We start from the raw sequence: 26455 nt of genomic DNA on the forward strand, positions 1-26455 counted from the left end.
AGGTTTCCTCTCCACAATTCTAAGATGTGCAAGTTAGGTGGATTGGCCACCCCAAATTGTCCCTTGATGTCCAGGGATGTGCAGGTTAGGTCACAGGGTTAGGGTGGGGCAGTAGACCTGGATGGAGTGCTCTTTTGGACAGTTGGTGAAGATGGGCTGAATGGCCTCCTTCATAGATTCTAAGCCGCGATGGGAGTATGGAAAATCCCACCCCAAGTTATACTGGAATTTGCTTTAACAAATGCAAATGATGATCAACGTAGACATAATTTGAATCAATTCATCCACTCCTGGCAGCCTTTGTTTCTACATTTGTTCTTTGAACAACATTATTACACTGGGTGGAATTAAGAATGAACAAGTGTAATTTAGGGCGGGAAAATCGGTGCGAATCACGCCGCTGTTCTGGCACAACTCCCATCATCACCTTCCCACTTTGTCATTTTTCTTTTGAGGGCTCATGATTTGTGGGCCGTGCCTAGACACGCCAGTAAACCTGGCCTCAGCACCCTTTCTAAAGTGGCAGTTCAGGACCCTGCATGCCCCCCCCAATCCCCCACTCCCTCCAAAGGATCACTAGCACCCGAGCTCTCCCAATGGATCTCCCTCCAGCCCCCCCCCCCCCCCCCCCCCCCCCAGTTCTCACCAGCAGACGTCGCCAATGTCCCCCCCCTCTTCAGGCCCTGCCACTTGGCAGTTCTAACCTGGCACTGTCCCCCGGCAAAACCAACTTGCCCTGGCAATAAATTCTGGCCTTGCTTGCGACACCCATATGCAAGAATTTTTTTTTTTTGATTATAAAAAGCACCCGCATACCAAGAATAAATTTAGCAAAGAGCAAATCCAGGAATCCAAAACAAATCCATGAATCCAACAAGTGAGCACAATGTGCAGATGATATCATGATTGCCCTTCTACTTCAACAGTAGCCATCATATACAGCTGCCGTCACACCAGTAGTGATGTCAGTGACATGCTCCCAAATAGACCAATGTGCATCACCACAGTGCTTATTTATGAAGGGATTTGCCGCCGTCTGATAAACTTACTCTTCCATGGAGCTTTTCATTGAGTAAGGGCTCCCTCTGCTGACTTCTCTTTACTTTCAGCCAGTTGACCAATGGTTTGATCGTCAGCCCCTGCAAAATAGCACAAAATCAGCTCAACATCATCAACTAACAGAATCCATGCTTCTGATAGGAATAGAACGAATTCCACAGGTCAACAACAGAAGTCATCCATCTCCAGGGCTAGAAATTTAATTCAGAATACATCAAAATACCAAATTTTCTCTTCCCCGCGATCTTCATCCAGTACAGACCAGGTAGAGTGCGTTCCTCCTCTGCACACAAGAGCAGGAGGAAATAGGAGTAGGCCATATGGCCCCCTCAAGCTTGCTCACTCCATTCAACAAGATCATGACGGATCCTTGACCTTTTACTGTCCAATCATCTATTAATTTAAGCTTTGAATATACTCGACAAATAAGCATCCATGGTCCTCTGCACCAGAGAATCAAAACCCTCTAGATAAAGGGCATGGAAGGAGCTTCAGCTAAAACATGGCCCGTTCAACATATGGACTGCGCATATGCATTAAATCCCTTAGATCTGTGTATTAAGAAAAGGACAGATTAGGGCTGCATGGTGGCATAGTGGTTAGCCCTGCTACCTCATAGCACCAGGGACTCTGGTTCGATTCTGACCTTGGGTTACTGTGTGGAGTTTGCATTTCTCCCAGATGCTCCGGTTTACTCCCACAGTCCAAAGATGTGCCGGGTAGGTGGACTGACCGTGCTAAATTGCCCGTTAAGTGCAGAAACAGCAGGTGGAGTTACAGGGATAGGGGCGGGGGAAGCGGGTCAGTGCAAACTCGATGGATCCAATGGCCTCCTCCTGCACTGTAAGGATTCTATGATTTGCATTCATATAGTGCTTTTCACAGCCTCACGATATTATCAAAATCATTTTACAGTCTAAGTACTTCAAGTGCAGTCACAATTGCAATGTAGGAAGGTCTGCACCCATTTTGTACACAGCTCGGACTCCAACATAGCGGATATAATGACTAGAATACTGGTTCTGGTGACGTTGTTTGAGAGATACATGTTCAACAGGACACTGGGATGAACTCCCCTACTCTTCTTCGAATATGTACCACAGCAGCATCTGTACCAACCCCAAAAAGAGGGCAGGCGAGACATTGTTTTAACATTTTGTTAGATAGGTAAAATAGCTTTACATCTGTGTGTTGATTGATGCATTGTAGAGGATGCGGACAGCACAGCATTAATGGTTACCTGGATGATGACCGTGAAGTACACCACAATGATGGTCGTACTGACAAACAGTTGTTTCACGTGCACATGCTGACCTTCCAGCAACACTACCAGAGCAAAGGCCACAGCTCCTCTGAGGCCTCCATATGACATCACCACCTGATCTATAATCTCCAACTGCACCACACGGTAATGGTTGAGAATCCAGGTCTGAAGTATAACACCTAAAAATATTGGAAGAGTGGAAATATTTTAGTTAAATCTCAAATCTACTAGCATTTACTTAAATGTAACACACGCAGCATGGCATAGCTTCGCAAACCTATGAATTCCTTGAATCAAAGACCCTCAAAAACTGAAAAGAATCTGGAGGCAAATAATTTCTGAAATATATAACTTTCTGAGTACTCTTATTTAACACAGTAAATATACTTAAGAGCAAATATAATAAGTGTATGCTGCTGTGAAAAGCACATCATTAGATTAGATAGGAATTTGAGTTGCCCGCCAGGAATGGGTTCCGGTACTTACAGGTGAGGGATTTTGTCCGGAAGCGGGTACAGTGCTTTCCTCACCTGCCACCCCACGGGCTGCAGGACAAGGTGGTGTCAAAAACAGGTATCGTGGAGGGCAAGACACTTTATCAGGAGTTGATGGATCGGGAGGGAGCCTCGATAGGGGTAGTGAAGCGCAAGTGGGAGGAAGAGTTGGGGACGGAGGTACAGGCTGGGGTGTGGGAGAAGGCACTGAGGAGAGTGAACACATCCTCGTGTGTACGAGGCTTAGCCTTATTAGTTCAAGGTGGTCCGCAGGGCACACATGACTGGCCAGGTTGAGCAGGTTTTAGGAAGGGGTGGAGGATAGCTGTGGGCAGTGCACAGGTGGGCCCGCAAATCTTGTCCACGCTTTGGGCCTGTCCAAAGCTTGGGGGATTCTGGCAGGGGATTGCCGACATTATGTCGGAGGTCTTTAAGGTGAAGGTTGTCCCAAGTCCAGAAGTGGTGATCTTTGGATGTCAGAAGATCCGGGAGTCCAGGGAGGCGAGAGAGGCCGATGTCTTGGCCTTTGCCTCCCTGGTAGCCCGGAGTCCCGCCATTATTGGAACAGCGGGACTCAGGGCCCCTGAAGCCACAGGTGTGGGGGGCCAAAAAGAATGTAGGGTGTTGGGTATTTAGTTGGTTTGATTATTTGTAGCCCTGTTGGTTTGTTTTATTTTATGGTTGTGTTTGATGTATAAATATTTAAATGCCTCAATAAAATATTTTTCAGTATAGATTTATGTCACATATGTAAGGGATTTAGATTGGTCTTTGTAAACATTAGAAATAAGGCAGCTTTAAGTGCGTTTAATTTAATGTTTCGGTGCCTGGCACGGTTAAAACATATCGGGCGCAATCTATCGGCCACATCGCGCTCTAATGGCAGCGCGACATGGTCGGTAGACCAGAAGAAGTCTCCCACAGGCTTCCCGACAGCCACGAAGCTTCGTGGGATCTACCAAGTCCTGCGAGGAGTCAGGATCTGGAACCCGCCCACCTTGGGCGGGACCAAGCCGTACTCGCATAAGTAGGCCTGATACCTACTCAAGGCCTACTTACCAGGTAGGCCGCAGCCGTGTGCGTTCAGTACTTGTCCACACAAACGTGGACCAGGCGGAACGGCACATGGGGGTTTCCAGGCCATCGGAGGCTCCTGGGTGGTCAGGAATAGTGCAAGTTGGCGATCAATTTTTTTATTTTTTTTTAATTCAATTTTATGGGATGTGGGCTTCACTGGCTAGGTCAGCATTTGTTGCCCATCTCTAGTGCTAATTCGGATTCCTCTCCCCGCAGGTGCTTCCTGACCTGCTGAGTGTTTCCTTCAAACATGAGCTGGGCAAAAATTTACTTCAGGAAGAATCTCCTCCACATGGGAGCAGAAAGAAAACGCTGAAATTATTAAATATTAAAAAATAAATACAAGGAGAAACCATCTTATAATATCAAAACTAGGTCCTTTACAGCTTAATCAAATACTTTTGCAGTCGCCTAGTCATCAATGGAAGTTGGTTCAACAACAGCCTTCAAGCACCCACCAATGATTCTGTAGACAGAAATGAAGACCAGTGTGAGAAGGATAAAGGCCGTGTTCCATGTCCATTTTTCTGTGTCCACTGCAGAGATTCCCAAAAACATGAAGATAATGGTCTCCGCTCCGCTTGCCAGCATTTTCATTGCGTACCTGACGGTGGTGATAGACTGCTCACAGAGGTTGGCCTTGACATATTTCTGGCAGCAAATGCCACAGAATGTAATGCTGGTGGAAAAGAACCAAGAGGGGGTAAGGATAGAACAGAAGCAAAACTTCAATAACATTGCCCGTAATGAATCTCACCATTGCTGATCTTTAACAAGTCCTTATGGAGCCCTGGAAGAAGAGTTTGCCCAAATGCGGGGGGGGGCGAGGAGAAATCTAATCCCTTGCCCAGCTACTCCTGGTAGTCATAGTTTTGAGGCTGAACAGACTGCCGAAACAAGCTAATATTTTACCACACCATGAAACAATAGATGAATGCTTCAACATGCTACACCAGCTGTCACAAGACGACATCTGTGGCCAATTCTAGTGTCCTCACTGAAATTTCCTTTTGTCACAAAAAGAATGAGCAAGACTTAGCACCTCTCAGCGACTTAGCACAGAAGAGAAGACTGCCCATTTTTCTCTAGATTTAACACATTAATAGGCATATTCTCATAATCCGTACACATTTAAAGTATGACTATTCCCATAATTTTGTTGCCATATTTTTGAATGTGGTGGAAAGTGGAACATATACAAGGAACACTCACCTAGTTGACCAACCTTGGCGCGTGAATAGACATTGGCACGAAGCAATAGAGCCAAACCTAATCTTATGCATCATCCAAACCAGCTGTATTTTTAGCAAGAACCAATGTGTAGCAAACAGCCACTGCAAACTCTCTCCACAGGGGCCCAGGGATGACCGATTGTAGCCGCAATACTGTAACCCCAGTTGAGATCAGTTGAAAAATGAAAATTGCCTATTGTCACAAGTAGGCTTCAAATGAAGTTACTGTGAAAAGCCCCTAGTCGCCACATTCCGGCGCCTGTTCGGGGTGGCTGGTATGGGAAATGAACCGTGCTGCTGGCCTGCCTGGGTCTGCTTTCAAAGCCAGCGATTTAGCCCTGTGCTAAACTAGCCCCTAGAGAGTTTACGCTGATGTGGGATTTGAACCTAGCCATCTTCAAGCTTCAGCTTTATTGACTAAGTCAGTAGGAGAGGCCGCCCTTCCCTTTCCTTTGGTGTGTCCCCCCAGGCCACTTCAGATTCATAGCTCAAGGTGCATGCCGGTGCCTTTTCTGCTGCTAACTACAGGCAGGAGAGAACACACAGTGAACATCAAACAGTTTTTTAAAAAAATACTCACGCTAATATAGCGGAAAGGGAAAGCATCTCTGCGGTGAGGTAGGACAAGTATGAAATGATAAAGACAAATCCAGGTTCGATCACCCTCACATGCTTGGTGAATCTGGTTATCAGGGACAATATGAATGCAAAGAGGATGCCAACGGCAGTTCCACCCAAACTTACAACAAAGAAAGAAACTAGAGAAAGAAAAAAAACCGTCAATCTGATATCAATTTTTTTTTTTAAATTAAAAAATGGTAGTTAGCAAACTATAATACTGCATAGCAATGAACAGATCTACAAAAGCTTGGTCCGATGAATTAAAAAATGAAGAAGTCAACGGACTATAAATGCTGAATAGCAATAGTAATTTCATTATAATGCAGTAAAATGCTCCCAAGGAAATTTATAAAACGTAATTTAGCACCAATCACCAAGGGAGATATTAGGGCAGATATCCACAAGCTTGGTTAGATACCTAAACGAGGAGGAAAGAAAGGAAGAGGGATCTGAGGAGGAAATGCCACTGGTGAATGCACAGCAGAGCAGTTAAAATCAGGAGAGGGGTTCACAAGAGGCAGGAATTGGAGTAATGTAGAATCTCAAGTGGATTTAGAACTGAACGAGGTTAGAGATAATAAGGGGTGAAGCCATTTGAAAACAAGAGGTAGTGAGAATTTTAATGTAGAGACATTGCTCACCAGCGAGCTCATACGAGGTCCATTAGCACAGGGCATTTGGTTGAATGGGACTTGATGCAAACTAGGATATGGGGAGAAGAAGTTTAAATAAGGTTATTTTTGCAGAGGGTGGAAGCGGGAAGGCCAGCCAGGAGTGTACGGCAGTAGTCAAATCAAAAAGTAACAAAAAGGAATGCTTAAATGTTTGAGCAGATGAGCTGAGGCGCTTGGGGGATGTTGCAGAGGTGGAAATAGATGGTGTGGATGGGTGGTTGGAAGATCATTTCAAGGTCAAATATGACACCAGTGTTGCAAAGCCTTTGGAAATTACCAGGGAGAAGAATGGAGGTGGTGGATAAGGAAGAGAGAGTTTGTGGAGAGCACCAAGGACAAGGGTCCCATCAGCCATAGCTCAGTGTTGCCTCCAAAGTTAGGAGATTATTTATTTTTAAAAAGAAATTAGAGTACCCAATTCATTTTTTCCCAATTGCGGGGCAATTTAGTGTGGCCAATCCACCTATCTGTATATCTTTTGGGTTTTGGGGGTGAAACCCACACAAACACGGGGAGAATGTGCAAACTCCACACAGACAGTAACCCAGAGCTGGGATTGAACCTGGGACCTCAACGCTGTGAGGCAGAAATGCTAACTACTACGCCACCGTGCTGCCCAGGGGATTATTAATTGGTTAGTTTTACCAAGACATAGATGCTCAGAAACCTTTCAAAATGGTGGATGGGATCCAGGCATCCTGGCCCTGGTAGATCCCAATTTCACCAAGGGAAAGGGGGTGAGGTGTGAGCACACGGATGCAAGTTGCAGTTTGTCTATGCTATTTCCAAAAAAGAAAGTGCACAGGACAGGCAGATATGATTGTTCTGCCCCAGTAACAGCCTTAACTCAGTATTCTGTGCCTTTAAACACCCTGCTCTTTAAATATTTGGAAAAAAGCAGCATGCCCGAGTCAGAGTTTGAAAAATTACTGTTCTAGCAGTTTCAATAGATGTTTGCTGACATAACCACATGTGCCATAATTACAGCATTTTACTGGTCATTATCTGAGTGGGGAACCAAGTTCATAATTTGATTGAAAGCTCTAAAATGTTAGCACAAATTATCAACTGTCTTTGATGTGGGGTTTTGAATACAAATTTGTTTTTAATAAAGGGATTAGTTACAGATTGGATTTAAATATATTTTGTGGGTTTTAATTAAAGTATTTTTTTTTTAAATACAAAGGGAGCCTCTAATGAATACAGTAATAACCTTGACAGAACACATGGAGCTGGGTTGATGGTTTTCCCTTGTAACTCAAGGAGTAGGAATTCCCCCATTAACTGCGGGACTACCATGTGTACATCAGCCAGATAGGAACCAAGCAACAGAGAGAGGGGGGACCCGGTGAAGTGTAACCGGGCCCCTGTATAATAATACGCATTGCAAATAAACGTCTTCATGTTACTCGTCTGACTCCCTTCGCCTTTATTAAAAATACTTTAGAACTTTATTTTATTTCAGCTCAAATGGCTCCAGAGGTTTGCCCATAGTGGATTGGTGGATATCAGGTGCATTGACATGGAGGGTGTAAGGAAGATCAGTGGGGATGTTAGCTTCTGGCTTCTGTTGAGTAAAAGAGTCAAGAGTTCGGCTCCTTTCCCAACACCTTTATTTTCCTTGAACACACTCCATACAAAACTCTATCACCACCACAAGTGCCACCTGCAACCCCTTTATATATCAGTGTCAATTATCAGATACTTAACATCGATTTGACATGTAATTGGAATGTCTCTTAACCCATTCCTAACAGAGGAGGGTGGGGAAGAGAGAGAGAGGTGGAAGAAAGACATAGGTTGACATTAATTGGCATTTAGTTGGCATAGGGATTAGTGGGAGGCATGAAGGGCTACAAGGTCTAATACTGAGCAACACAACAGGGACAAAGTCTAAGCAGAAAGATGCTGGCCTTTTAACCAAATCCCCTCGGAGCACAGGGATTTTAACAACCCTCCCCCCCCCCCCCCCCCCTCCACGCCAAGTGTCACCTCCAATGGGGTGCTGGGGGGGGGGGGGGGGGGGGGGGGTACAAGTTATGGGTGTCAGTGGGCCCATATCCTGCACCTGCTGGCACTGCCCATCCACAAACAAAAGCTCCATTATTTAAAGCAACCCTTCCAAAAGGTGCCTGTGCCAACAAGATCATTTCCTCTCTCAAGCTACCTATCTCACAGGTGAAAGTCCATTGCAGGTTTCCTTCCTAACAAAGGACATGAAAGCTCAGTTGGCCAGATGCCTAGTGGTTCTGAGTTATACCAACAACGTTACTTTGATACTTGCACTGGGATCTGCCTTGAGAATGGAAGGCAATAACAGATCCTGCACTGACAAATAAAACTGCCCAAGAACACAGCTCAGGATTAAGCATGAATAGATAACAAGCCAAGGGTTTGCCTTTAGGAAGAACATGCATAAAAAGGACATTAGGTGAGCCGGTTGGGATTTTGTGGCTGGATTCTTTATGCTTGGTAGTGCTCTCATACCTATGCCCTTGAAATAGTCCAGGCCTTCAACATTTTCTGCTCCAACTTCAACAAATGACTTAAAGACATTGTACAGCACCTAAAAATAAGGGAAAAAATGAGGTCAAATCGAATTGCACTAGAAGATATTTTTTATACAATCTTCCTGCTCTGATACAAAAAGAATCCTGGATTCAGACATCTTAATTTCCAAAATAGGTTTTCACAATATCTTAGTATAGACAGAGGCTTGTCTGCACAAGTGGCAACAGCTGACATATCACCACTCACATGACCTTGCCCCATCAGCTTTTTGGCAGGTGTGTGCGCATTGGAGCAACATTAAATTCATCTGGGAAACTTTCATTCCTGTATTTCCTGCCTGGAAATCTCTCTTACACTACCACCTTCCCCACCCCACTACCACCTACCCCACCCCTACTACTCTCCACCCACACTTGACTCTCTTCACAACTCTTGGGAGGGCTGGCTTCTTCCACCCCACCCATCGCAAGAACGCCACGGGCCCCGTGTGTCTCAGTGCCTGACTTAGTAACAAGAGGCGAGCACGGTCAGCATTTGGGGTACAATTAACTACTTCAATCGAACCAGCTTGGTTCACCTGATAGAACTTCTATTCCCCGTTAGACAGTCAGGATCAACAAGCCCAGTACAGCACCTGAGAAACCTCATCTGGGCATGTTGCTGCACTATTGAGAGAGAGTTGCATTGTCAGAGGTGCCAATTGTTAGGAGAAATGTTACGATGAAGATCCGTTCTGCCAGTTGCCACTGGCTCACGCAGACATAACGGATCCCACGGCACTCAGATAAAGAGCAAGAGGAACATTCTACCCTCTGACCTGGTCAACAGTCTGAGCCAGTGTCACCTTTACTGAGTACCCAATACATTTTTTCCCCAATTAAAGGAGCAATTTAGCTCGGCCAATCCACCTATCCTGCACATCTTTGGGTTGTGGGGGCGAAACCCATGCAGACACGGGGAGAATGTCTGTGCCAACTCCACACAGACAGTGACCCAGAGGCTGGATCGAACCTGGGACCTCAGCGCCGTGAGGCAGCAGTGCTAAGCCCAGTGTCACCTTTTCAATAGGTCATGTTCTCACATCATAACAGATTAGGGCTTTTGCAAAGCTTTTCCATTGCGAATGGAGCTATAAAAATGGAAGTCTATTTTCTTTTTTTTCCCCCCAGACTCGGATGTACACGAATTGGCTGTTACAATTGCAGTCATACAAGGACTGTGTTCCAAAAATAGTCTTGGAAAGCACTTTAGGATTCAATGATAAAATTCTGAATAATTTTCAGGGTTGGCAGATGAAGAACGGTCTATTCAGCTGAAAAGCATGCCTAACAATTGCCATAGTGTCATTACGGCACAAGGGGAGGCCATTCATTCCAGAGTCCATGCTGGCTCTCTGTCGAACAATCCAGCCATTCCCCTGCTCCACCGGCTGGGAGGTTCATTTCCTACAAGCGTTTCCTCCAATTTCCTTTTAAAAATCAATCATTTCCTCCTCCGCCACCCTCATGGGCAGCGTGTTTCAAGTTATTTCCACTCACTATGTGAAAAAAGATCCTCACATCCACTCTGCATCTCTTGCTTAAAGCCTTAAATATGTCCCTCCTAGTCCCAATGGCTGTCCATCTTACTTAAACCAGTCTTAAATCCTGTACACCTTCATCAAATCCCCCCCTCCCCATCCTCTGTTCAAAGGAAAAACCAGCCTAGCTTCTCTAACCTGGTAGCTAACCCTCCTTACACTCGGAGCTGTAAAAGCTCAGCAGAGGCCCGAGAAGATAAGTTAAACAGTATTTAATAAACCAACATAAAGTAAAGGCCGTAACGCAGTTACAGTTCCAAATTCCCAAACAGGTCTACCGGCTTCACGCCGGTCACAATCCGAGCCTGCTTTCATAATAAGGCTTATTTTTACTAGGCATCCACTAGCAGGGGAGCTTGTATCCCACGGAGAGATCAATTGAGTAGTAACTCTTGGGAGGGCTGGAATCTTCTGCCCCACCCATCGCAAGAATGCCATGGGCCCCATGTGGATGGCTGTTGCTGGACATTCCACGGTTAGGTTCAATGCTGGGTTCGAAGAGCATCAGGAACCTTGGGCGGGATTCTTCGGTCGTCGACGCCAAAATTGGGTTCGGCGATCAGCCAGAGAATCAAAGTTCCCGACCTAATCGGGGGGGGCGGTGCCACTTTTGCGATGCTCCACCCCCTCCAAAGTGGCATACTCGGAGAGTAAGCCGCGCGACGCATCAACGGCCTCTGAACATTGCCTGAGGCCCGCCCCCAATGCTCTGCCCCCGACCGGCCAAGTTCCCGACGGCGTCGGTCGCGTGTAATCTCATCTGTCGGGAATTTGGCGTGGCGGCTGCGGATTCAGTTCAGCGCCATCAGAGTCAGGGGTGGGACGATCCGCGGGCAGGGGTGACTTTATCAGAGACTGGAAACACTGTTGGGGGGCGGTAGGGGGCGTGCGAGCGGGCCAAAGGGAGGGCACTATTTTGCAGGCCGGGTTAGCGAGCGGCCGGCACCATGTTGCACGGCGCAGCCACTGCAGGCCGCCATGCGCAGCCACGGACCCGGCAATTCTCGTATCGGCAGCTAGAACCGGGTGCTCTACGCAGCCGGCATGCTAGCCCCAGCTACTCGGAGGATCGGTGGCCGTTTTGCGCCTAATTTTCAGACATAAAATGCCACCATTCCCACACCGGCTATGTCCTATAGCCTCACAATCGGAGAATCCAGCCCCCTAAGTTCAGTTTTCAAAATATGTGGAAAAGAGCAGAAATTCAGCCACAGAATCATTGGATTGTCTAAAAATATGCTACTGGTTCACAAATATCTTTTGGGGAACCAAACTTGCCATCCCCAGGCCAGTGATGGACACTAGCCCCAGACCAATGGATTGGGTTGCCAAACTCCAGAAACCCAAGATCAATCCCCTGAGCACTGTTGCGTGCGATCCCGGAGAAAGATCATCTGGACAATAAAGCAGATTGGTTTTTTGCCATTTTCTTCAACAGATATTACTGTTTGCCAGATATGGGCGAGGGGTGGCACTGACAGTCAAGCATCATCCAATTCGGCAATGCGTTTTTTTGTTTTCCAATTGGTGTATGAAGACAGTACGTCACGAGGGTGGAGGTGTTGGACGACTAATGGCGAGTGTGTGGGGGGGTGGGTAAGTCGTGATGAAACCTCCAGGAACATTTGATCACAGTTGGCAACCCGATTGACTCTTACAACAAGTACTTCATCAGCTGCAGAGCACTTCAGGGGTTCAGGAGGTTGTGAAAAGCACTGTATAAATGCAACTCATTTTTTCTAGAGCCTAGGGCGAAACCACTCAGCTGTATAAAACTGCTCTAAGAAAGAAAAATGCTGCATGGGGCATAGCAGTTCAAAAGGATGGTCCGGAATCTCCTCCGGATAAGGAGCCTTGCCAATGGTCAGCACATCTGGGGGACAAAAAGGCTTTTGACCTTACCAGAAATATTTGGGGCAATATCTCACCATCAAAATTACAAAAAAGGTGCCAGGTAAAATCTGAACCTTTTTCCCTGCAACACCAGATTACAGGCAAAGAGTGGCCAGGGTGTTTAAACATCACTGAACTTACCACAGTGACAGCATCATTAAGCAGAGATTCTCCAAACACAATAATGAACAACACTTCATTCACGTGGACCTCCTCAAACACGGCCAACACAGCCACCGGGTCAACTGCTGCGATCAGACTTCCGAACAGGAGGAATTCCAACAAGCCAGCATCGAGATCTCCTGCAAAAGTTGAAACCACCAGGAATGTTACCTTCCAGTCGCAACTAGGGAACGAGCAACATCTTGCATTTGTATAGCACCTTTAATGCCATAACACATTCCAACACGCTTCACAGGAAAATTGGGCAGTCAACAATTAACAAATTATCAGGCTATGTTCTTTCAGAGTAGCTATGAGGGTAAAACTGGCAGAGCCATCTGAAGTGAACGGTTTAAATTTTTTTCGGATGGTTCCCAGACCAATTGTCCAGGGGTAGTTAGCCCTTCTGGATAAATGCTGGTTAAACCCTTAGCTGGAAGCATCCGAGAGGGATTTCCTCATGCAGTATTGGGTTCAACCCCCCCTCCCAAATATAATTCTTGGAAAGCCAGGAAGTAATAGCCCAATATGTTTTACAGATAGTCAGATGAGGGCCAAATAAGGCCAGGCCAAAAGAAGACATTTGCTCTTCTGGAAAATGTGCCATGGAATTGTTGATGCGCACCAAAAACAGGGCCACAGTTTAACACTTGACACTAAAGGTGACAACTAGGACAGTGTAGCAATCCTTCAAATGGGCTGAAATCTCTGGATTGGATGCCAAAACCCTCTGACGCCAAATGTTCTGTTCACTACTAGAGAACAGCTGGCAACTGAAGCCAAGGACAGCGTTAGTAATTCGCAAACAGACTCCACGTGCCAATTACCTCGAGGCAAAATGAATCAATATTCACATTTACTGCAATCTTAAACAGGAACACAATATTGCCTCATCTGCACATTACACAATTGCTCACTCAGGTGTGTCCAGGCTCGGGTTGAACATTATAGCTGAAACATTATAACCTTTTGATTCAAGTGGTGTCAGCAGTAACAGTCTCTGCCCGGAGTCAGAAGCCCTTGGTTTGAAATGTCATTCCAGAGGTCGGAATACACAAATCGCAGCTGATATTCCTGTGCATTACTGAGGAAGTGCTGCACTGTCAGAGATGCCGCATTTCAGTGGAAACTTAAAACTAAAGGCTGTGACTGCCCTCTCAGGTATACTTAAAAGATTCTGTGGCAATATTCTCCTGGAGCCTGGCCAGTATTTATTCTTTAACCAACATTACTAGAACATATTTTCTGGTCATTATCATCACATTGTTGTTTTGAGTCCTTGCTGTGTGCAAATTGGCCATCACGTTTCCTGCACCAAAGCAGTAACTATTGAAAAAAGTATTTAATTGGGTATAAAATGCTTTAGAATGCCTTGAGGAAATGCAAGATACTTTATTTTGTACAACCTGTAATTTACACAACCTGCCTAGAAAAGGGAACAATGCCGCAATTTAGCTGCTTGTAATATCTCGGAATAGATCATTTTGCTTCCCCAAATGAAGAAACAGATCAGACTTGGCGAGGAAGCAGACATTAGAATTAGCACACTCCTGGGCAATTTGCCATCCTAAACGCAACACAAAGCATCCACCTCGATCTTAAAAAAACACTGAACAAGTTTGTAACCTTTTGAAGGCTAAGTTTCCATGATCCTTTGCGGGGAAAACGTGCTCTTCGCGGCTGTGTCCTGAATCATCAATACTGGTGCAACGAGACTCGATGCCAAGTGCTCAGCCTCAATAGCAAACACTCAAGTTATGCATAAACATGTCCCTGCAGCCAGTTAGAAACCAGCCATGCCAAAACCACGTTGGTATGAAGTGCCTGGGCATACTATTAGAGGCTGGAGAGCGAGGACCACAACTTTTATTTTACCCTGGTCACACTTCAGTTGCAGGAGATAATGCTTACCCATAATGCCCGACTTGAAGACGCCATAGAGGGAGAGACCAGTGGTCGCAGCATTCCAAACTGTCCCAATGACAGCGTACATTAGAATCGTCCCAAGGTTCCCGAAGAAGTGGCGGTTGGGCATGAAGTATCCGGCGTCCAGTACAATGGGCGGCAGGAGGTAGAAGAAGAAGACAGTCGGCGTCAAGGTGAAGGAGGCGGTGTGATCAGCGGCCCAGACAATCCCTCCCAGGATGAGGCCCAGAACGATAAGCAGGGCACTTTCTGGTACCACATTGGTGACTTTTTCAGACAGATGGAAAACTGACGAAAACAAAAGAAAAGAATAAATCAATAACTCTGGTTATCGTGGAAATTGCTCAAGCGTTAAATAATATAAACCAAATGGACATCCCCACTTATCCAGCTATATGAGGGCTGGAGATTGTCACTTATTCATTCATTGGTCATTCCGTCCTTCATTTAAAGTTCCCTTGATCTCAGCAATAGAAGCACACACCAGGCATGATATACTCCATTACCTTAAAGCATTACATAGATACATAGAAGATAGGAGCAGGAGCAGGCCTTTTGGCCCTTCGAGCCTGCTCCTCCATTCATCACGATCATGGCTGATCATCCAACGCAATAGCCTAATTGTGCTTTTTCTCCATAGCCTTTGATCCCAATTTCCCCAAGTGCTATACCCAGCCGTCTCTTGAATGTATTCAAAGTTTTAGCATCAACTACTTCCTGTGGTAATGAATTCCACAGGCTCACCACTCTGAAGAAATGTCTCCTTATCTCTGTCTGAAATGGTTTACCCTGAATCCTCAGGCTCTGACCCCTGGTTCTGGACACACCCATCATTGCTAACATCTTCCCTGCATCTACCCTGTCCAGTCCTGTTAGAATTTTATATCAGTCTCTATGAAATCCCCCCCCTCATTCTTCTGAACTCCAGCGAGAACAATCCCAACCTAGTCAATCTCTCATTATTTATAATAAATATGAATTAATAAACAAAATTTGAGATAAAAAGCAAATCAGTATAGATTTGGAGCATCAGCACAAGCGGCACGTCTAGTTTTTTAAAAATATATTCATCAGGTTTGGATGGTGTGATAAATACGATTACGTGATTTGAACTTTAAAAAATTTCCAATCAAGGGGCAATTTAGCATGGTCACCCCACCTACCCTGCAATTCTTTGGGTTGTGGGGGTGAGACCCATGCAGACACAGGGAGAATGTGCAAACTCCACATGGACATTCACCCGGGGGTGGGGTCGAACTCGGGTCCTCGGCTCAGTGAGGCAGCAGTGCTAACCACTGCACCACCCTACATGGTTTGAACTCGAACTGAACCCATGCACTTCGATGAAACAGTCCTTTAAAAGAAATCAGTGATAATGATGCTAATAGAGTGGAATTAAATAAAATTCAAAATAATGTTTTGATTTTTTGTTTGAAAGCATTAATATTGTTTATATTTCCACAATGGTGTGGAGTTATATTTCCACACTGATGCTGAAATTACTCAACTGTCCAAGTGTACAGACTCCCATGATAATTTAAAAGACCCACACCTCCACAACAGCAAGAATTGAGAACACAAGATGTACACTGAAATAGGTTTTGAGTCAGTTTTGTAATCTGTGCACCCTAATTAAACCAACATCAGCCCACATCTAGTCAAATGGACCCAACATAAGTGTACTTGATCAGGAATCTTGCCACTCTTTCCTCTGTGCAAACTGTTCTAAGGGTTAAGATACACTTCCACAGATGTCATTAATGAACACGAGAAAGGGGCGCAATTCTCCAACCCCCATGCCAGGTGGGAGAATCGCAGGGGTGCCGGGCGATTGCTGCCCTGGCACCCGCACGCGATTTTCCCACCCCCTCCAAAACGGCATGCCGCGTTTCACGACAGGCCGCTCGGAGAATCGCCGCTCGTTGCACGCGAGCAGTGATTCTCCAGCCCGGATGGGCCGAGCAGCCTGCCCAATATGCCGGGTTCACGCCGGCGCCAACCACACCTGGTCGCTGCCGGCGTGAACAGCGCGTGAACGCTGCGTGGGCGGCCTATGTGTGTGTGTGGGAGGGGGGGGGGGATTGAGCACCAGGGGGGCGCTCAGTGGTGGTCTGGCCTGCGATCGGTGCACCGGCGTCTCTAAAGGACACACTCTTTTCCTCCGCCGCCCCACAAGATCAATCCTCCATGTCTTGCGGGACGCCGGCAGGGAGGACGGCAACCGGGCATGCGCGGACAAGTTTGGACAAGTTTTTGGACAAGTTTTCCCTCATCTATAATTAATCAAGCATCTCAAAAGGAATAAAAATATTTCTGTGATCACATGTCCCCAGTGGGAATTTTTCTATTACTTTTAAGTTCCATTTTTCTTTTAGTTTTTATAAATTTGGATAATCCAATTCCCCCCCCCGCCCCAATCAAATTAAGGCGCAATTTAGCATGGCCAATTCACCTAGCCTGACATTCTTTGGGGGGTTGTGGGGATGAGGCCCACACACAGACACGGGGAGAACGTGCAAACTCCACACCGGCAGTGAACTGGGGCCGGGAGCGAACCCAGGTCCTCGACTGCGTGAGGCAGCAGTGCTAACCACTGAGCCACCCAGTTTTATTTGTAAAAAAAAAGTACCAAACATCCCTTAAGAGCAGTACCTGCATAGACACAGAAAGGGGGACATTCATTTTGGTGAAAGAAATTATACAGCAGAGACAAAAGGCATTCTAAATAACTCAACAAAGGGTAACAACTGTACCACAGAGCAGCAGTTCAACAAATGAATATTTTATCCAAAAGGAGTCAAGCATTCTTTTCTCCATTTTCTTCGAGCATAATATTCAATGGAAGACTGATTAAATTAGGGCTAAATTGTGTAAGTTCTAAAAGACATCTATATAGCACCTTTCACAACAGGTACAGGGCATCCCAAGGAATATTACAAGCCAATTAAGTCCTTCTGTAGAAACAATCACCAAACTATCCTGCATTTGTGATTATTGTGGTGAATGTAACATGGTAATTCACACTGTATCTTTGTAAGCGCAGTAGCGTCATCCGACCACCAGGGGGAGTAGCTCTGGGAATGTTTAGGAGTTTGTACAGGGCTCCACCCTTGGCTCTGCCCATGACTCCACCCCCTTGTGCTGCTGTATAAATACCCTTGTCCAGAGTCAGCCTGCATTTCACCGAGAGTTCATCAGCCCTACAGGCTGGCTCTGTAGTAAGTCGATTAAAGCCTATATTCATATCGGAAAACACGTGTCTGGTGAATTGATGGCTCCATCAACTATGTCATCAGGAATAGCTCTCACATTAACGGACTGAACTGAGAATTCATAATGGCCCACAATTAACTTTTAGGGGCAGCTCAGTGGTCAGCACTGCTGCCTCACAGCGCCAGGGACCCAGGTTCGATTCTGGCTTTGGGCAACTGTGGGGAATTTTCATGTTCTGCCCATTTCAGCCTGGGTTTCCTCTGGGTGCTTCGGTTTCTTCCCACAGTCCAAAGTTGTGCAGGTTAGGTGAAGTTAAGGGGATGGGCACAGGAGTGGGCCTAGGTAAGGTGATCTTTCAGAGGATGGGTGCAGACTCAAATGGTCTCCTTTTGCACTGTTGGGATTCTATTCAAGAAAACAAAACCAGAAAATCGTATGGGCTTGTGCGTTATAATCTAAGGGTATAATATAACTCTGCTGCTAAAGGAATTTATTTGGTCTATACATGTCTTCCCAGCAACCAACACTTCCTCAGCTATAAAACGCTATTGTAGTGACCTGAAGTTGTGAAATGCATTATACAAAATGCAAGTTGCTTCCCTGTTCACACAACATTTTTAATGTCCAAAGCACTTGGGCTGATCCCTGATCAGAGCTGTCTTAAGATGGGACCCTTAGAGCTACTACACCCTTTTGCAAGGGCACACGCAGACATACCACTATGCTGCACAAATTGGAGCTTCAGAGGGATCCTTTCACACTTTGGGCGCGATTCTCCGGAAAGATTTCAAAGTGTGGTAGGAGCGGGAACTGTCGCCAGCTTCCCGGCATTCGGCCCAGCGAGGCTGCCATCGCTATCCAACATTAATTGGTCCACTTAACAAGGCCCCATGGATAATGTCATGGGTGCTAAAAACAAGGATGGTGATGAGTCCAGGGGTGGCAATTTTTGGGGTTTCTGACTTCCCGGAAGTCCAGGGCGAGAAAGAGGCCGACGTTTTGGCCTTGGCTTCCCTAATAGCCAGGCGGCGAATACTGCTGGCATGGAGGGACTCAAAACCCCCGAAGACCAAACTATGGCTTTCGGACATGTCAAGTTTTCTGGGTATGGAAAAAAATTAAGTTTGCTTTGAGGGGATCTGTACTGGGGTTTGCCTGAAGGTGGCAACCATTCATCGGCTTCTTCGCGGGAGAACGAATGTCGGGGGGGGGGGGGGATTAGAGTAGAGTAGGAGGGATAAATAGGCGGGTAGTGTCTATGGGAGAGGAGCGGGCTTGTGCAGTATGGTTTGATTGAAGTATTGATTTTACGTTGATGTTTGCACATTTTTGCTTTTTTTTGTTATCTGTAACTGTTTACAATGCCGAAAAATACCTCGATAAAATTGTTTGTTTAAAAAAAAAAGAAACCAGGGCCCCATGGGCTTCTCGCCGCAAATGAAAACTCAGCAGCTGATTCGCCAGGACCGCGCACGCCAGCCTCGCTCTAACAAGGTCGAGGAGCTGCATTTGCTCAGCCAATCCCAGCCAGCTCGCAATAATGGCGCCCAGGTGACCAGCCCCAAGTTTCAGGGATGCAGATCTGGGGAGGCTCCTAGACACACTGTGGAGGTCAGGAGGAGATGTTCTGTTCCCCCGAAGCATCCCGGAGGGTTAGCCACAGGGCAACCAGTGCTGCCTGGGACAAGGTGGCAACAGCAGTGAGCGCCGGGAATGTTACCAAGAGGACTGGCCTCCAGTGCCGGAAAAAGGGCACAAGTGAGTAGACACCAACACCACCCCCCCCCCCCCCCTCCAACCCCCACCTCTCCCTTCAACCTTCACATTTCCCCCCACCACCCCCCACAACCATGAACCACACATGTGGCTAACAATGCCCTCTGTCTTCTCAGGAAAAGCTCTCCCACAATCACTTGGAGAGGGCCCAGATTGGCAGTGGGGTACCAGACTTGAGAATCCTCACCTCTTCCGAGGAACGGGACCTGGAGGTGATTTGCGTGGCCAAGGACACAGCGGTCACCAATGCGGAGGCTGGGGTACGCTATAGAAGCAATGAACCACTGGGCTCCACTCAGAGGGAGGCCCTGTCAAACACGAGTTATTATTGCCTTACTGACTCACCCATCCCTCCCATCTGACCACACGTCCATTCTCCCACAGGTCCTCGAGCCGACAGTACCGGGCCCATCCCGGTGGCCCCCTCCCCAGCCTCTCAGACGACCACCTCAGAAGAGAGCTCCGAGAAAGACACAATCGAGGCATCACAGCTGTCGTCCCCACCCCCACCAGCGCAGATGCACAACCTCGGTGGGAAACGTACGTGGTCAGCCTCTGTGGGGCAGCACAGTAGCATTGTGGAGAGCACAATTGCTTCACAGCTCCAGGGTCCCAGGTTCGATTCCGGCTTGGGTCACTGTCTGTGCGGAGTCTGCACATCCTCCCCGTGTGTGTGTCGGTTTCCTCCGGGTGCTCCGGTTTCCTCCCACAGTCCAAAGATGTGCAGGTTAGGTGGATTGGCCATGATAAATTGCCATTAGTGTTCAAAATTGCTGTTATTGTTGGGTGGGGTTACTGGGTTATGGGGATAGGGTGGAGGTGTTGACCTTGGTTAGGGTACTCTTTCCAAGAGCTGGTGCAGACTCGATGGGCCGAATGGCCTCCTTCTGCACTGTAAATTCTATGATTTCCATATGAGAGCTGGAAATGTCCCGCAGAACCTCATCTTGGTCAGCCTGGTACTGGGTAACATCCCCCAGTGAGGCAGACATTCTGCTGCGACTATAAGCATAGCGGTCACTGACGGTGATACCTTGGACGCCTCCGCTACTGGTGTCAACGTAGTGGCTCTCCACTGTGCTTTCTCCCCCCCCCCCCCCCCCCCGAGCAGTGTTGACCTCTGTGCCATGCATAGTCAACAAAATCTCCTGTGCCCCTGGGATTGCTTCAATTGGCCATGGATCTGCTGGAGCGTTGCTGACACCTCCCTCTGAATGTCCTGACCATGTAACTGCTCCCTATCATCTCCATCAGTTCCAGGAATACCTCTTTCATAGGCTCAGCATCAAGCTGGGACGCAGCTGGGTCCTGGGATCCAGCAGACTTCTGTTTCACCTGGGGGTTTCTACCTCCACCAGATGTGCAGCAGCAGCTGCTGTGTGGTGCTCACCAGATTGTGCACCAGAAGCCTGACCACGAACGTTTCCCACCGAGGTGTGTGTATCTGCACTGGTGGGGGGTGGGGACGACAGCTGTGATGCCTCGGTTTTGTGTCTTTCTCAGAAATGGCAGAGGCGCTGCGGAGCTTGTCCCAGTAGCACTTGGACATTGCCGAGGAGCTGCAGAGCATGTCCCAATCACTGAGGAGCACCACCGTGGGCATTGGCACGGTGGTGCAGACTATGGGATCCACCAGGGCTGGCAGAGCTCGATGATGCAGTGGCAGCTGGGGCTCAAACCAGCTCCACCCGCTGTCCCAAGGCCCAATGGCACTGACCAGGAGAAGAGGGTGTTGAGTGGCAACCCAGACACATCCCATGCAGTGGTGACGGTGGCCACAAGCTCCCACTCTTTCCCCTCCCCCCCCCCCCCCCCCCACAAGTTCCACCCCTCTGATGGGGCCGCATCTCAGTCAGCACCCGGAACAGGGCAGAACGGCTGTGTATGTGCCACCCAGTGCAGAGGCTTTCCGTCCCAGAGGACACCCGCCAGGGGCTTCCAAGTCCACAGGTCGAGGAAAGCAGCTGGCTGCCTCCACCTCAGATGTGCATTCTGGGGGCACACCTAGACGTAGTGGTAGAGCTAGGAAGGCAAAGCACATAAAGGATCGCTGAGGGCACAGGGAATTGGTAGGGGGCGAGGGGGATGGCATCATTGGGAGAGTGGAGAATTGTTAAACGCAATAAACATCCTTGCGCACAACAAGCATGATGCCTGTGTCACCTTCTTCCACTAGGCCGATCTCCGAACACTTGGCCCATCTCTTCAGTCATCCACCCTCCCCGTAGCATTCACCCAACCCCTCCGGCTGTCTACATGTCCCTGGAGCTGTGCCTCATCCCCTGGATGTTCAGACGTTGGCTGCTGCGTTTATGGTGTTGCCTCCAAAAGGTGTTGAGGCACAGCGTCCAGGCATCACAGTCTGACTGGAATGCTAGGCAACGACTCCCACATTCTAAATTGCCTGTCCACCCATGGGAATCCACTTGGGTTGTGTGAAGTGCTCACTTAACCACAATTGTCAAATCCCTATCAGCAACAGCCTTCAGCCGCACGGCCAGAAGCCTCGCCAGTCGGTGGGGGTTATGGGTGGTTGGTGGGGCAGAGAGCAAGGTTACCCTCCAGAACAGGCACAATCGAGTGATTGGCACGATGGTGCCGTGCGTGGACCCCTCCCCCCCACAACAGTCCCCCCCCCCCCCCCCAACCCTGGATATCCCCCAACTCCCATGTCCCTCAACCCCACCGAGCACTGGGGTACCCAGCACCCCAGGGTTCCTGTGAACAAAGATGGTTCCTCACCTCCTCGCCGAAGCCCTTCCTCCAGTTTATAAAAAGGGAGTACCAAGCGGCATTAGCATGAGCACTTGCTGGGAAGGCCCACGAATGACGGGAAGCACTGGATATGGGGTTGCTCCTGTTAATTGTATGGAAATAGGGCTTAAGTGGTGGTAACTGGTTTCTCTCCATGCTCTGACGAGATCCCGACTTCGCCAAGGGGAGCAGGCCGCTTGCATCGCAAACTGCCTGGCGGGATCTCGTCTCCAGCCTCTCCCGCTATCACACCTTTTATCTCCTCAGCTGTTATAATAATCCCCCCACCCCCCCACCCCATGGCTCTTGCTGATAGCAAGGGATACTGTCCAATTTGCGGTCTCGTCCTCAGTGATTCCAGCTCCCACTTTGAGGAAATTAACTACTTCAGGGAAATCCCAGCTGCGTGGTTATGAAATTAGGGTTTATGATTCTGCAACTTTGAACCATGCCACATCAGAGAAGGTTTTTGTTAAACATTACTGAATAAAATAGTTTGCTTACAAAACGTTATGGAACACAAAAGGAAATCAACCAACTTTTTCTTTTATGCTCCACAATGTATTTTTGGCACCAATGTCATTATTTTTGTGTGAATGATAAGGTGCAAGTTGTAAATGAAGTGGTTTACCACATTCCAAGGACACTGCTGATGGAAAAGTACAGCCATGCTTCCCCTCTGCTGCACTTTCACGACCTGGACAAATCTCCAGGTCCGGAATGGCAACTGGTGACAAGTGGTGTCCCGCAGGGTTCAGTGTTGGGGCCACAGCTGTTCTCTTTATATATTAACGATCTAGATGACGGGACTGGGGGCATTCTGGCCAAGTTTGCCGATGGTACAAAGATAGGTGGAGGGACAGGTAGTATTGAGGAGGTGGGGAGGCTGCAGAAAGATTTAGACAGTTTAGGAGAATGGTCCAAGAAGTGGCTGATGAAATTCAACGTGGGCAAGTGAGAGGTCTTGCACTTTGGAAAAAAGAATAGAGGCATGGACTATTTTCTAAACGGTGACAAAATTCATAATGCTAAAGTGCAAAGGGACTTGGGAGTCCTAGTCCAGGATTCTCTAAAGGTAAACTTGCAGGTTGAGTCCGTAATTAAGAAAGCAAATGTAATGTTGTCATTTATCTCAAGAGGCTTGGAATATAAAAGCAGGGATGTACTTCTGAGGCTTTATAAAGCACTAGTTAGGCCCCATTTAGAATACTGTGAGCAATTTTGGGCCCCACACCTCAGGAAGGACATACTGGCACTGGAGCGGGTCCAGCGGAGATTCACACGGATGATCCCAGGAATGGTAGGCCTAACATACGATGAACGTCTGAGGATCCTGGGATTGTATTCATTGGAGTTTAGGAGGTTGAGGGGAGATCTAATAGAAACTTACAAGATAATGAATGGCTTGGATAGGATGGACGTAGGGAAGTTGTTTCCATTAGCAGGGGAGACGAGGACGTGGGGGCACAGCCTTAGAATAAAAGGGAGTCACTTTAGAACAGAGATGAGGAGAAATTTCTTCAGCCAGAGAGTGGTAGGTCTGTGGAATTCATTGCCACAGAGGGTGGTGGAGGCCGGGACATTGAGTGTCTTTAAGACAGAAATTGATAAATTCTTGATTTCTCGAGGAATTAAGGGCTATGGGGAGAGAGCGGGTAAATAGAGTTGAAATCAACCATGATTGAATGGTGGAGTGGACTCGATGGGCCGAATGGCCTTACTTCCACTCCTATGTCTTATGGTCTTATGGTCTTAACTGTGTCCCGGCTGCTGTGGGAGGCGAGGATGGAGATCGGCAAATTTTGAATTCCTCTCTGGCCACGGGGCAGGTGCCAGAGGACTGGAGAACAGCTAATGCGGTCCTACTATTTAAAGAAATGTTGCAGAGACAAGCCAGGGAACTATACACCAATGAGTCTCATGTCAGTGGTTCGGAAACTGCTGGAGAAGATTCTGAAAGAATCGATCTCCACTTGGAGAGGCAAGGTTCAATCATGGATAGTCAACATGGCTTTGTCAGAGGGACGTCATGCCTAACACATTTATTGAGTTTTTTGAGCATGCAACCAAGCGAGGGTAGTAAAGTTGATGTAGTTTACATGAATTTCAGCAAAGCCTTTGACAAGGTCCCACATGGGAGGCTTATTAAGAATGCAAATGCACATGGGTTACAGTGTGATTTGATAAGGTGGATTCATAATTTGCTTTCCGGTAGGCGACAGAGGGAGATGATAGATGACTACTTTAGTGTCTGGAAGCCATTGACCAGTGGTGTACCACTGGGATCCATGCTGGGCCCACTATTGTTTGTCATTTATATAAATGACAAGGGAAGCACGGTGGCCAAGTGGTTAGCACAACCGCCTCACGGCGCTGAGGTCCCAGGTTCGATCCCGGCTCTGGGTCACTGTCCGTGTGGAGTTTGCACATTCTCCCCGTGTCTGCGTGGGTTTTGCCCCCGCAACCCAAAAAATGTGCAGAGTAGGTGGATTGGCCACGCTAAAATTGCCCCTTAATTGGAAAAAATAATTGGGTAATCTAAATTTATTTTAAAAAAATTTAAAATTTAAAAAAAATTTATATAAATGCCATAGATCACTACGTGAGGGGTAGGATCAGTAAGTTTGCCAAAGACTGGCCGGGTGATTAACAAGAAGGTTCAGTGTCTTGGGTTCCAGGGAGATAGATGGGATGGTCAAATGGGCAGATGGAATTGAACCCTTAAGTGCCTGAGGTGATACACATTGGAAGGAGTAATTTAACAAGGAAGCAAACTATGAAAGGTCTGACACTGGGAAGTTCCAAAGAACAAAGGGACCTTGGCGTGTTTGTCCATAGATCTTTGAAGGCAGAAGGGCACGTTCATAGGGTGGTGAAAAAGGCATTTGGGACACTCGCTTTTATCAATTGAGGCTCGATATTAAAAGCAGAGAGACCATGTTGGAGTTGTTTAGTACTCTGGTCAGGCCACAGCTAGAGTTGTGCGCGCAATTCTGGTCGCCACATTATAGGAAGGATTTGATTGCCCTGGAGGGGGTGCAGAGAAGCTTCACTAGAATGTTGCCTGGAATGCAACATTTAACTTATGAGGAGAGGTTAGATGGGCTTGGATTGTTTTCTCTGGAGCAGAGAAGACTGAGGGGGTGACCTGATTTAAGGTATACAAGATTATGAAGGGCATGGACAGGATGGATCGGGAGCAGCTGTTCACCCAAGGGTCAGTTACGAGGGGACACAAGTCCAAATTGAGGGGTGGGAGGTTTACAGGGAGGGGATTTGAGGAAAAATAATTTTCACCCAGATAGAGTGGTGACGGTCTGGATTGCACTGCTGGGAGGATGGTAGATGCCTCACATGCTTTAAAAAGCACCTGGATGAGCACTTGGCACACCATAACATTCAAGGCTGTGGACCAAGCACTGGTAAGTGGGATTAGGCGGGCAGGTCAGGGCCTTTCATTGCGTCAGTGCAAATTCAATGGGCCGAAGTCCCTCTTCTGCGCTGTAGTATTCTGTGATTGTGACTCATCAAGAACTTGTCTGTCCTTTAGTATAGGCCACACTTCACCCTCATTGGCTGCTGCACTGGCCTGCATTAAGTCAATTAAAGCCCACCATTTGCCAACTTGCCCCTCCACAAAAACAAGGGGGAAAATTGCTCATCGGTCAATAAATAATAGATATACACAAGCAATAGGTACCCACAAGCAACTAGAGGCTCACAGTCCTCCTAAGCACAAACCCCCATCCTCAAAATTAACAGGATCTAACATCATTTTTTAAATGCCTATTTTGGTGGTGAACATACTGTTAACCCCCTACAACCAATTCAACGGCCTTCAATTTCAATTTGACTTGGTCGGTCAAAATCTGTTAAGTGCCAACTTGGTGCGATTGATTCTGGCATAAATAATGGGGCATAGAAACAGCGGTATCCAGTAAATTATAGAAGTCAATTTTCTGCCAATCTTATAGTTTTGTCTGTGGAAGTTGACGTTTGCAGTGAACTAAAAAAAAAGAAACATAAGGAAACATAAAAAAGAAATGCAAGTTTCAATAATGATGAAATCCACTTCCAGAGCATTGCTTAACTGGATATTCTTCTGTGCCAGGACAGCGTTGGGCGATTCCACGAGAGAAGGTAAGTGCATCATGCAAGATGCAATAGAAATAGAAATCTAATCTGCAGCAAGAATCCTTCTGGCTCCTTTACCCAATCTC

The 26455-nt window shown here is 47.2% G+C and overlaps 1 protein-coding gene across 3 annotated transcripts in view; it reads right to left on the reverse strand.

The window, feature by feature from the left end:
• The window catches only part of LOC119965858 (sodium/hydrogen exchanger 3), a 141964-nt gene that overhangs the window by 19079 nt on the left and 96430 nt on the right, over nt 1-26455 (reverse strand). For all 3 annotated transcript variants that reach the window (XM_038796783.1, XM_038796785.1, XM_038796784.1), the window contains exons 2-8: nt 14478-14780; nt 12546-12706; nt 8909-8987; nt 5707-5884; nt 4353-4573; nt 2300-2502; nt 1050-1139 (exon numbers count right to left, since the gene is read on the reverse strand). In XM_038796783.1, coding sequence (XP_038652711.1) covers nt 1050-1139; nt 2300-2502; nt 4353-4573; nt 5707-5884; nt 8909-8987; nt 12546-12706; nt 14478-14780 — 1235 coding nt within the window. The remainder of the gene's footprint in view (nt 1-1049; nt 1140-2299; nt 2503-4352; nt 4574-5706; nt 5885-8908; nt 8988-12545; nt 12707-14477; nt 14781-26455) is intronic.

Source organism: Scyliorhinus canicula, chromosome 5, assembly GCF_902713615.1.
Source record: "Scyliorhinus canicula chromosome 5, sScyCan1.1, whole genome shotgun sequence".
Lineage (NCBI taxonomy): Eukaryota > Metazoa > Chordata > Chondrichthyes > Carcharhiniformes > Scyliorhinidae > Scyliorhinus > Scyliorhinus canicula.